Source organism: Eufriesea mexicana, unplaced genomic scaffold (assembly GCF_001483705.2).
Source record: "Eufriesea mexicana isolate 0111107269 unplaced genomic scaffold, ASM148370v2 scaffold996, whole genome shotgun sequence".
Taxonomy (NCBI): Eukaryota; Metazoa; Arthropoda; class Insecta; order Hymenoptera; family Apidae; genus Eufriesea; species Eufriesea mexicana.
In genome coordinates, this window is record NW_016909198.1 from 127,788 (window position 1) to 141,396 (window position 13,609).

Genomic DNA, 13,609 nt, shown 5'->3' on the forward strand with positions numbered 1-13,609 from the left:
AGCAGGAATCGCGCTTAATTCGCAATCGTGTCTGGCCAAGGTCCGCCACGGTCTCGATGGATCCTCGAACCGGTGTTCAACGTCTTCCGTAACGTAATTACGCTATGCCACGAGATGCGAGCCGCGTTATCCACGCCTACGCACGGTTAACTGACTGAGATTCGCCGAGTTTTTCGAGGCCAGATTTTCAAGCTTACTTCGTCACCGGGGAATCACGGTTTCCCCTTTGTAGTCGTACATATCTCGTCGACTTTTACTAGGTCATGCCGCGATTTCAATTGCATTTCACCATTTGACGAATCATTACGGGGCATACTTGGTCATATTCGGCAACAATGTCGAGGAGATGCACTGTTCTTGGGATAGGGGGATTGAAATTTGGAGATTTGGATGATTAGGAGATTCGCATTGGTTAGGGGTTTAGGCTTGTTGTCGCATTCTTGGGTGTTTTAATTAATCCTGTTAGATGAATCGTGAAGGTTCTGTTTTGAATATATTAATATAAGTTCTTGGAATATTCGACAATTTAACTAGTTGTGCCTTGAATTAAATTTTTCGACACTTTCATTGACTGTGTTAAATGGATCGTGAAGGTTCTTTGTTTTAATATAAAGGATTAGAAGTTCGGATAATTAGCATTGTTCTACCTTAAATTTTAGTTCTTTTGGTTGAATTTTTGAATATTTTAATTGATCATACGAGAAAAATCGCGAGGTTGTTCTTGTATCATTAGGTATTTCAGATGTTGATAGATTAGCTAGAGATATTCATTTTTGTATTATATTTAGAAGAATATTTAATGAGATGTTTTGATGTGTAATTAATTTTGTTTCAATTTAAAGTTTAGGTCTTTAATAGAATTTTTAGGTATTTAAATCGAATTTGATTCGACGAATTATGCAGCTTTTTCGTATGACTGAGAGAGAGTTAGTTTTAATATTTCATAATATTATAATTCGTATTTAGAATAATAAATGTTGTAAATTGCGATATTGAAGGATGCAATGTATGATTTTGGTGAAAATATTCGCATTGTTCGTAGGTGATTATTAATATTCCGTATATAATGCAACAGACTTTCATGTTATGTAATTATTGAACGAAGTGTAAATTGATCGTAATGCGGTAACCAACAGCACATTGAACAGATTTTAAAATGCACTTTTGAGGTTTCGAATGCAGCTTTAAATGTCATTTTCACTTGAAATTTAGTTGATATTTTACAAATTACTTTTAGCAATTTATAGTTCGCAGCTAGTTTTAATTTTGAATAATTTAATTTAGTATTATTCCGTATCAGGTTTTATTATATTTCCACAGAAAAATTAAATCGTGAATTTTAGGAAATTTTCATTGTAAACACGAAATTAAAATAAAATTATACAAATAACTTAATAAATGGCAAAGATTAATTAATACAGAGAACAGAATTAACATAAACAAATATTGCAATACCTCTTTAATATTTACGATAATTCTTTAAGTTTAATTTTTATTCATATTTCACATTCTTATTTTAAACTTATACCTCAATTCATTAATTCTTATTTAACAAAATTGATTTAGAGAATATCGTTACGTGTAATTTTTTCAAATTATTCATCTTTCCGAAACGAATACAGTTTCATAAAAATACATAATCACAATTTTATAATTTATCTCAGATATTCGAGATATTTATACAAGCGTATGAATCAATTTATCTTAAATGATTTTTGGCAAAAGTCGAAAGAAACAGTTTACTTTCGGAATAATACTTTTGGAATCTGTAAACTGCTTACCGTATCGTCCTTGTCGATAATTAGTTTTACCGATACAGTGAGTTTTATCGTGGAACAATCCTGTGGTTTTGTTCTTTGTGAGAAATCATGTTCATGTTCGATGAAATGTTGCACGAAAATACCTCGATCCAAAAACAACATTAAGCTTCCTCTTATTGGAAAATCGTATCAGCCTTAAATCGTATAATTGAAAAAATTCGAGAACCTGAAGAATATCAAAAGTTAAGAAAAACAGGTATTAAAGTGAATATGAGGAATGGAGCAAATTTCTTGTTTAATAATACCAAGATTCACGTCTAAATTAAAAGAGAAAAGGAGAGAAGGAAGGAAAAAGATAAATAGTAGTATGAAGCATCAACGTGGTCGATTAGAATGTTTGAAAGATAAATCAAAGGCTAGTCTGTGTACAAGTCAAACATTGTTGCGTGTTCCGGATTTCAAACGAAACCGATTCGATTGTGCATAGGTTTCGCTTCACTTTTTGCTGGCGAAGTGTATTCGTTGTTCTGGTATCTGTCGTTGGTTAATGAGATCGAACAACATTCCAATACTGTTATCCCATTAAGAACATGAAATCATTAAAAATTATTTATTTTGTACTATCAAATTAGCCAAGAGTAGTTAGCAGTTTGAATGACATACATATTTTACCTCGTCATTTGAATTATTAATATTAAATTATGAATTATTAATGACATTAAATTATTGTTCAATTATTATTATTAGTGTTATTGAAATTTGATATTAGCGTTATCATTATAACTACGTTATAGTAGTAATTTATCCAAAGGTATTCTGTTCCTTTATATTTGTTATTTATATTATAATTTTAACATTGTGTTAAGTTTTATATTGTTAATTTGCAGTTTCTATATATCTACTCGTGTACTTTCTATTTTGATAAAGGTCTTCTCTGTTTTCATTCTTTGGCAATTATAATGTTATTTCACTTGTACTTGTTGGTTTTATGTTTTTCGAGGATTAAAGTGAATAAATATTTGAGACAATTTACTCTTGAATATCGATTTCTGTGTCATTTCATTAGGTTCCACTCGAATATACTTCGAGTTTGATCCTTATTCGTCGAGATTGATTATTATCATTTCTTTTTAAGTAGGTATACATCATTAATCGTGCATGGTTCATTAAATCTTTTATTTGTTGGTATTTCTTCATATCAGATGTACAATTAAATGTACAATGTCATCCTTGTATCTTGATTCTATCCAATAATCTTTCACCTCATTATTCCAATATTGATTTGGTACAAATATTAGATGAAATCAATTAGTCGACATTCCAATACAATATTCGTGTTCAATATTCATGCTCGGAATTTCAATACTATATAAATTAATTTATAAAATTTTCAAAAAATTATGATAGTGTTTGTATCATACAGTGTTTGTGTTATGCAACATATTCATATTATCAATAATTGTGTTATTCATTTCTATCACTCGACGAACTTGCAGTAATAAGTATTTTTATAATTTTTATAATTAAGTTTAATTATGGCATCGTTAAAATCTGTGACATATTTAATTAGTAACATCTCCTATGTTATGTTAATTGGCGATCCAATTATTTATACTAATTAAAATTTTCCATTACTGGTAATGAAAAATTTACTAAAGTCACATGCCAATACGGTGTAAAACAGTTTAAAAAAATCATTGAAGTATCACAAAAATAACATTTTATATTAAACCTACAGTGTAATTCGCTTTATTCATAATTATATCATTTTTTATTATCTGGGACAGTTTCAGTAGAATTGAGACTTTTAATTAATTCTTAATTAATTCATAATCTACTTTTCGAGTTTTACATTTTCATATTCAGTCACAATTTATTTTTTCGTTTTTAACTTCACTATTATTAAATCCTATCTGTTACTTTCTCTACATCTCCTACCTGTAATTACTAATTCTAATTAGTAGTGCTAATTATAATTTCTCATACTAGGCACAAGGTTCGTGTGCACAGTATTTATATTCAGAAATTTTATTTAATATCCATGATTTAAAAATGAATATTAACCAGTTCATAGAATTTTTAGGTGTTCCAAGAATTATGATAGGTATTAACTATATTAACTATATTATATCGTAATTTTATTAATAGTTCTACGGTTCGAAACAATTTGAAAAACAATCTTCTTTGCCTATCGATTTTCCTGTCTATCGTATTCACCATTACCAAGACCAAACTTGGTACTCTTCCCTGTACCATATTTAACTAGGAACAATCCCGATTTCGTATCGATCGACGTTGCAACCATTAGTACAATGTTCTGACCCAAGAACAGAGGTCTCATCTGCTTCAATGTGTCTTGAGTGGAACAATTAATTCTTATTTAGACCGACACTTATTAAATTCGTGATGGTTAACGTGTTCTGTCGTATGGTTGAAGATAAACCTCTTTAAACCAGAGGAATCAATGCAAGAAGAACGGTTCAACAACTATGGCGAGCCTTGCAATAAATGATATCAAAAGGACAGTGACTCTGTGTGTAAAACAGGTCAAAAATGTAGAACAAAATATTTTGAACCGATCAAAGTTGAATTCTGATCTCTGCAATAACCGATTGTAAATTTAAACAATTCTTTTTCGCTCGATTCAATTTAAATACATTTAATTCAGTTGAATCAATTCTTAAAATTTAGAGTTAAGCATTATGTCAGGTTTCATTTCCATACACCTCTTTTCTATTATCTGTTTGCTTGATTTTGTATTCTGGATAGATTTTTCAGTACTGATAGAAACCAGTTTCTTTTCAAGATACATACACGGTGTTTCACATTGTTCTAGTTCGTTTCGAGATATTGTAGGATACACATACACAGAAGGGACTTGGATCTTTTAATGAAAAAAGTATGAATAGATCTTTAGGTTTTTATATATTTCACAGTACAAATATAGTAAGAAATTGAAAGTATAATTAGAGATCATGCGGGTCAGACATGATATGTTCATAATTAATTAATTTTTTTAGTTTTATGCTACTCGATAAGTAAGAGGAAGTATTTTTATATACATTGAAAAGGAGAACAGCCTGTTAGATTTAAGATACGAAAAATATGTTTAATCTGAAATTTAATACGGGATTAGCTGACAGAATGATATTTCTATAAAATATAAAAATGTCACTTATCATGTGTTCCTCTGTGATCTTTAATTATTGTCTTCTTTGAATTCGATTTTTCATGAAATACTGTTTATTTTCTATCTATAGAAGAATTTTGTATTATTGCCTATATATAGATTGTGAGTGATATTACGTGAGAATTATTTAACGAGAAGAACAAAATTTCCTACCATAAAATTATAAATATAAAGGATGATCCCAATATTTTGAATGAAAGTATATATTACATCTGAAATATTAGGACAAATAAATAAATAAATTTTTATTTCCAAGAATATGAACTTGGGCAATTCTTTATAAGATAAAGGAACAAATACTTTTTATCACGAAATATCGCTCTTAATCGTATATCAATAATAATATTAATAATAAATAAATGTTCAGATACAATCAGATACACGGTTCATTCGTAGACTTACTCTTCGCGAGTACAAAGCCTGAAATTGATCAGTTTCAATCCATATTTCCACTTTATTTTATTTTTGCACATAGGATCGTTGCATTTGTTTTCGTCGTTTATTGCAAAACCACCCCGTTTACAATCCCCTTTTCAGCGTTTCTGTGTCAAATGGTTCAGTCGTAATTACGAGGCAGTTGCTTAAAAACTTATTGAAATCGTTGTATCGTGGAACAGATGAACGTAATTATTCGACAGAACTCATGGCAATGGCCAAGATTGCTCCATAAAGCAAATGCAAATACCGGGAATAGTTCTGACTAAGTTCTTCGTGTATTTTATACGGGGACGAGCTTAATTCAAGTTTCCCTGGCTTTTTAAACGAATCTGAGGAAATGATACTCGAGGCCAGGAGAGTGGTTTCAATCCCAATCATAGGAAGACAATATCCGATTCATGAAAATTTATATTCCGCGGTATCGTAGCCAGCGAGCTGAAAGCGTGGATTTATTTTTATCCTTTTTGGATTATTACCCTTCAAGGGTCTCGGTAACTGAACTCTTAGCAATTTCTTAGTGATCGAATTCCTACTTCGAGTACTGAAAAATCGGTGGAATTATTCGCTTGTGTCCTTTTTCATAGTTCTATCCTTTTAATTGCAATTAAAACGAGTGATTGGAAATAATTAACAGATCATTCGAGGAGAATTAAGATAAATGTTTTGAGAGGTACTTGTTTCTTACTGGTAAATGGTGTTCAGTGAAGAGATCTATGACATTGAGCAGATCGAATCGAGACTTTCTCCTCAGTATCTCTCATTTCTGAGTTATTCGTGTGGATCGTTTTTTGATATTTTTGATATTTTTGATATTTTATAGAAGGGCTAGATGTTCTTTTGTTTTTGAAAATCTGTTACTTTATATTATATTAAATATATTTTTTCTCATATTAGTTATAAATATAAAGGAATTTTCTTCATAATAATAATGTAACCAAAAGAATAAAAATGATCTTACTTTCAGGAATATATAATTTTAAATATTAAAAAATAATATAGTTTTACGTATTCGTTTACGTATGGAGCATACTTAGCTGATGTCGCGATTGTTGGGTTTAAAATTCCATCCATGTATGTTGCACGAACGTTATAACATAATTGCTGCATAAATTACATATTAACTTATATCATCGCGCGTAATAATTACATTATTAAATATTTGTGACACCAGTACTCATGTTCCTCTTTATCGGCGTGAAATATGTAAAACGAATTATGCTAATGGCATTTTAATTCTTTGTTACCAATTATTCACAAGTTTCGCTGTTTCATCACAAAGACGCAGTTAAGTAATTAATCATTGTTGTACAGAAAGCTTAAAGATATTAAATTTTATCATATTATAAAACCAAGAGGCAGGAGAACTTTTTGTCATTGTTAATTTCTGAAAATCAATTTAATGTATTGAATGCTCGTGGACATTGCACAATGTACATGCATGCATTAAATGAATTAACTCGACATTCGATAGAACTATTAATTAGCGATTGAATCATTCTTCTCATGAACCATGCGCAGTGTGCATACATCGTCAGATAATTATTTGTTACAAAAGAAATGCAAGATACAGTGTTATTAATTTATATTAATATTCAATTATTAAGGTTAAGAAAGCTTTATTAGAAACGTAGTCAAATTTTCACAGTCACACCTTTTCACAGTCATTCTGAAATTTTTGCAATGAAATTTTTCGAATCTTTTTAGAAAACATGTGCATAAATTCAGATATTACTTTACTTTTCGTGTTTGCATTAGTATATTAATATGGTGCAATTGATGTTTGCAAGAAGTTCGCAAGAAGTTTGCGAAACTTGCGTTATAGTTTTCAAAATAGCAAGTGTGCAAAACAAATTAAGCGTTTCAGTACGCCAACGAAAGTCGATTAACAGCGAACAAGATTAAAGGAGACAAACAAAATTTTGTTGAAGCTGTACAATGCACAACTGGAATCTTCTTTACTTTTCAAATGAAATGGACAACTATTTTTAGAAATTATTAGATTATTTGATTGTTAGAGATTTTAAAATTCACTAGAGTACATAATCACGTTGTAATAAATTTATGTGGAGTATACTCTTCCAATTTTTAATTGTGAAATTGACGTAGCGAAGTTTTTCATGTGAAATAGAGCATAAAATAGCAATCTAGTATAAATACAATACAAGTTTATCTTATCGAATGTACCAGGAAACATCAAATTGATCCCTTTTCCAAAAGATAGACGCGTCCAGATATTATTCGATGCTATAGTTTTGTGATGCAGCAGCTATAGAATTGTTAGAAAATTATTTTGTAACTATGGGATTCTTATTTCAGTTTTTAAAACTACAAAGTATAACACACAATTCGCACGATTATTTCGATATTTATTTTTGGTGCACTGAAAGATATAACATGATTTAGCAAAATGACTTCAGGTTTAGAATAGTAGGTACACGTTCATAATTATTTAGGTGACATTTTTGGAGACTTTATGACTGTTTCAAAATCAGAGCTGACTGTTTTCAGAACATAAACAAAAATCGAGTGACAACGTGATTTAATTTTATCTTATCACATAACTTCATAGGTACATAATTGCAGGATAAGATTATAGTTACGTAATTTTCGATAATCTAGATATAACATATATTTTTCTAATTAGTCATTTTTAAATTTTCTTTATAATTTTTAATATAATATACAATTTTAATGCAATATATAAGTATTGTGAGATATAGATGTAAATATACATAACTTCGTGCTATATCCGCGTTACAAAGGGTTAATCCTTTACATTAAATCGTTATGCTATACTCATGGCATGGGTTATGGGATGCAATACGTAACACGTTTATCTATAATAAATTTAAATTCCATATACACATTTATTTTCAATTTCCAACATTCACCCGATACGTAATCACTGAGTTTTATCTATCAAATGTATATATATTATATAATACTAAAATATTAAATATATTACTAAATACTCTACTTAATATTTACCAATTATACTTACCAAATTAAAGCCTACTAAACGCTTTGATACTCACCAATTATACTAATCAAATGTTTTAGCTGATGTTTATTACTTACGATTAAAACCTGTTCAATTAATACTTACTCAAAATCAATTAGTCAAATTCAACTTACACTTAAATCAATACTTACCAATCTCTTTAATCAATACCTCTACACGTAGCAAATAAATACCTCTAAAGAACGTGTCATATTTACCACCCTGTCAAATTAACAAATACTTAACACGTGTAAGCATCGAAGGAAAATCGTACTGCTTTCCACGAATAGGATTTACATGGAAAGTAAAGTAGAAATAAATAAGAAATAAATCACGTCGGAAATAAACCGGTTCAGGTATTAAAATGGCACAATAGGTTTGACGAGCCGGGTTTTCACGTTGACGCGCTCGCGGCGTATCTCATCCGCGTCTCCAGCATCTGAACATCATAACACAATCGGTGCATAAATTCGAATCAAACGGCACGTGACATTGCAACTACCGGATGTGGGTCAGATTTACTCTAGGACGGCGTGTAATCGTCAACGGTACGCTACCTATGTTCCTGCGTGCGGTGCCGCTCTACAAGTGGGTCACTGTTAAATATAGGTCACGGTCGTACGGGACCTTCGTCAAATAATCGTGTTGCTTGGCTTTTACACTTTTCAAGGATCCCAGCATATTGTTGCTCTGGCTGCAACCTATAACTCGAGTATCGACGTCCGCGATTATCGCGGAATAATTCCGCGAACAAGTCTTAATTAACTTCACCGTTTCCCTACGATTTCAAACGCGTTCTTGTTATTTGTTATTTATTGCACGCGATGGGTAGTTTGTCGGAAATTTGTGGGAAATTTTTTTAATTATGATTTGGTAGTCGTGCGAGAAAGTTTGAATCCGTTTGATTTAGAGTTAATTAATTGCAACGAAATATTTGATTTCGAAGAAAAGAATTATTTCGCGAGTATACCTTATTGAGTAATTATTAGGATAAACACATAATTAATAGAAAAATAATATTGCGTCGGTTAAAGTCGATACATAAATATTAATCTATATTCTTTTAGAAATACAGTCGTATCTGAATAAAGGTTTTAGTACAATTTTCGTAACTGACTCCATACTCTATGAGTACATATACGTTAGCTTTTAATTATTTTTCCGCGAATATTTTCGCGGATTATTCTCGTGTATACAAATAAGTATATGAAACATAATCTGCGAACCGTGAATCGTTCAATAGCAAACAATCAAATTACCCGCGCGATGAACGGCGCGTTCTCAAAGTAATTTAAAATTCGCGCCATTATCCGCGCGCGAACGACGCGATAATTTCGAACTAGTCTTGAACAGAAGCTCAGGAAGGGGAAGGTATTGTAGACGATTCGAGATGCGAAATTCGTTGTTATTATGCAAAATGAATTGCTTTCATTTCGTGTTACTTGCATTGTGGATGATTCATCTTCCTCGAGAAAAGAGGTCTACGATATTGCATTTTCAGTTGCGCAAGGGTGCGTAGTAATGTTTGCGATTCTCATTCATACGTGCTCTCGTGCAACGTTTCATTGAAATTATTTACATTTTTCTCGAATGAAAAGAATTAAGAAACCGTATTGCTCCTATTCATGCATATTTGTATTATACGGCGTCCATCTTCAGGGTTGGAATTTCACGTTGCATCAGGAGTTCCGGACAGTCTTATTTAAGATTATTGTTGCATCAACGGTCGTAATTACGTAAAAGTCATTGTCGAATATCCCTGAGTGTTGGTCGTTGGCAAGATTTCAGTAGCACATCGCTTTAGATCAATTGACTGCGGATATTATTGATCCGAGAAATCTATCTTTTCTGCCACTGGCATTTTCTCCCCTTTTCAAACATCTTACAGCTATATCCTTTGCCCTCGTCTCTGACCCACGGATATTTCTCGTCAATAGGAAATCTCGTTTCGTCTTTCAGGATCATCTCGGTCTGCGGGCAATTAACCAACATCGACTGCCATCGTATATGCCTTCGAGACTTTTACGATGCTCCATCTTTATGGTGATACACGGGACAATTTCCGGCTTATCCGTGATACCATGGGGCAGTTGGTTTCTTTTTTGAGGGCTCGATAAATAGCATTTATCGTGATATGTAAAATTTACCCTGCCTAACGTGTCGTTTTATAGCATTTTTTAATTAATGATCAAATTTAGATGAAAGAAGAGTGATAATTTTTATGTATACATTGGAAGGAGAACGTGGTATAGAAATTTTTGCTAATCGATGTAATATAAAAGGGGAATAATATTATTTGTAAATCAGGATTTATGTAGAATTCGATTAATTTAGTTTACAAATGGAGAAGGATATTAATTCTTATAAATTATAAAGTAGTTATAATATGAGATGTAATTTTGGTAATAGTTATTGACAGTGTATCATAGCTACAAGTATAATATAACTTATTAGTAATAGTAAATGTTAATTTCTATACATTCCATTTCTTTCGTCGATTGTATAATAAATATTGTCTAATATTTCGAAAACGAAAATTGAAATATTTTTTGTAAAGAGCAGCTTATTGAACTCGGTTACTGGGCTATAAAATCTGTATCATTAGGGTTTCGAGTATGATTGGATACACGCCATTAAGATTTTCAACGTAGTTTCAAGTGCATCTTTAACACTTTACCCATTGTTCGAGGCCACGTTATTGTTTTAGAAACTCGGCTAAACTACTTGTCCGGTTTGATCATGTAAATGAATTTCTTAAAAAGTAATTATAGGAGAAAAGATGAAAAAGAAAGAGAGCGTGACAATTGATCTAGAAATCATATCCCTTATTAAAACTGAATTAAAAAGGTAAAGAATAACACGAATACTTTTCTGTTAACATTTCATTTTTATTCGTCAATTATGAATATTTAATATGAAAACAGTGGAATTAACGTGTGCTCTAATACAAATACTGTTCACGAAGAATAAATATTTCCATTCCATTTGTATTCGTTTCATTTAACTTATTTGTACAAATAAAAAATACATTTTTGCAAAGAGAATGCAATATGCATTTCTATATCAAATTAAGTTACTAATTAACATTAGTGAATATGAAAATGATTTGCTAATGTCAATTTGTATGTAATTTCATTAAGTTTAGAATTTTTTTCGAAATTGGCCATTCATTTGTATAATTAATGAATATACAATAATATCTACAATTATATAAATTAATGCCACAGGATGTTGCTTCTATTAATTTATTATTTAATAAAAGTACAGATAAGAACTTAATAAACTTTTACAATATTAACGAAAGAGTATTTTTATTTGAAAGAGCAAGAGAAAACGTACCCGCGAAGAAACTGGATCAAAAGAAGACGAAGAGCACGAAAGTTCAATAAGCTGATTAAAAGCTCGCTATTAATTGATGGGAAAATCAAAATAAATATTTGATTTTTAAAATAAGACGGGTATCGTCTTTCAGAGATATAATGATAAACATAATTAAGTAAAAAGCATATTAAAAAAGGTTAAGGTAAAAACTGCTTGAAATTATGCTTAATACACATAATATTTAAGGTTCTTATTTAATGTAGAATTCGTAAGTTGCCATAATATTCGTTCAAGTCAAGTCAAACGATCTAAGGGAATTTCTTTGCAAATGTACTTTGCATTTACTTAAGTGACTTGGCATTGCCGCGTTATTTATGGGTTGCAAGCACACCTCTTGATTACAGCAGATGTATTCCAAGAATCTTCCCCCTTAATTACTCATGGTAAAACCACGAATTACATTCGATGGAGTCCTTAGGTAGACCCGTATTTTTCTCTTACTTCTTTTTGTAAATGACTTCTGGAAATACTAATGGTCGTGTCATTTGTAATCGTTCATTTCATTTTTCGATCCTTGATAATCTTAAAATAGAGAATAATCTTGTATTTTTCACAAATTTTCATTAGTCTCGTTATTATTCTTCTAGTATACTGCAAACCTAATTTTAACATACAAGAAATGTCTGTTTATAAGTTGGGTATAGATATTTTATTTGTAACAAAGTTATTCGTTTAACATTAAAACTACCAAACAAGTCACTCAAAATAATTGAAGACATACAGCTGCTCTTGACAAAATTAACGTTGACTTTTATTCAGATAAAAACGTAATTATATATACGTATATCTAGTTATTTTCATCGTATTATTTCAATTATTACCACTTGTGTGTAGTATATTTAGCTACACGCCACAGACTATTAGCTCTAATGTCAAACTAATTTGGACGATCTTTTATTAGTTTTGAAATCGATTTAAACTTAATTACGCCATAAAATGATAAAAAATAATCATGATCACTTTGTAAGATATTTAAATCATACAGAGATCAAAGTGATTAACTCTATGTTTGGAATTATTTTAATTTCCCCATGGTACCTGATTCATACCGAATTTTTCATATTTGAAGTAAATATAGTATTATATCACGAAACTTCTATTTATCGTAAATTTATTTGCTTTCCAAGTTTAATAAATTTATTTGCTTTCCAAGTGTTTTAATAAATTAAAATATACACTCACTAAAATGAAAACTACTGTAAACTTATTTTCTCATTTATCGGCATTCGTTATTTTCACTGTTCAACAGTAAACGAGTTATCTCATGACTCATCCTTAACGTGTTATTAACATCATTTCGCCGTTGTATTCATTTACCAAACTTACTTTTCCAATACACAATTTTCATTCATAAAACTGCACGTACAACGTGTACACAAAGTACCCATCTTATTTCCATATCATACTTTATACGCTAATTTACCCCAGTTCAAATGTTCTCACTTTTTAATCACCTAAAGCTACTCCGACTCGATTACAAGAACCGGAGAGATATATAATTGAAAGAATAATTCAGCGATAAACACGAATTAATCGAGTACCCGTTCTATATACATACTCCATTTGCCATAATTCTTTTTACTGATCGAACTTTTCTTTTTTCAGTACATGACAGAGAAGATGGGCGGGGCGGAAGGAACCAAGCTCGACGTCGACTTTATGGATATGGAGAGGGTGAGTACGCGTTTCTACATTTTTAAGGTTTCTGCGAGGTGTTCCTGTTGCGTCGCTTTTAACCTTGAATCGATCTTCTCGTCATCGCCTGATGAAATTTCCTCGTGCTTCTTTCTTGCTCGAATCTTTTATTGCTCGAAATCGTACATGAGAACTAGAGGGAAA

The 13,609-nt window shown here is 30.8% G+C and overlaps 1 protein-coding gene across 15 annotated transcripts in view; it reads left to right on the plus strand.

The window, feature by feature from the left end:
- EndoA (SH3 domain containing GRB2 like, endophilin-A) overlaps window positions 1–13,609 on the plus strand; it is a 34,077-nt gene that overhangs the window by 9,880 nt on the left and 10,588 nt on the right. For all 15 annotated transcript variants that reach the window (XM_017900053.1, XM_017900052.1, XM_017900055.1 and 12 more), the window contains exon 3: window positions 13,376–13,444. In XM_017900053.1, the coding sequence (XP_017755542.1) occupies window positions 13,376–13,444 (69 nt within the window). The remainder of the gene's footprint in view (window positions 1–13,375; window positions 13,445–13,609) is intronic.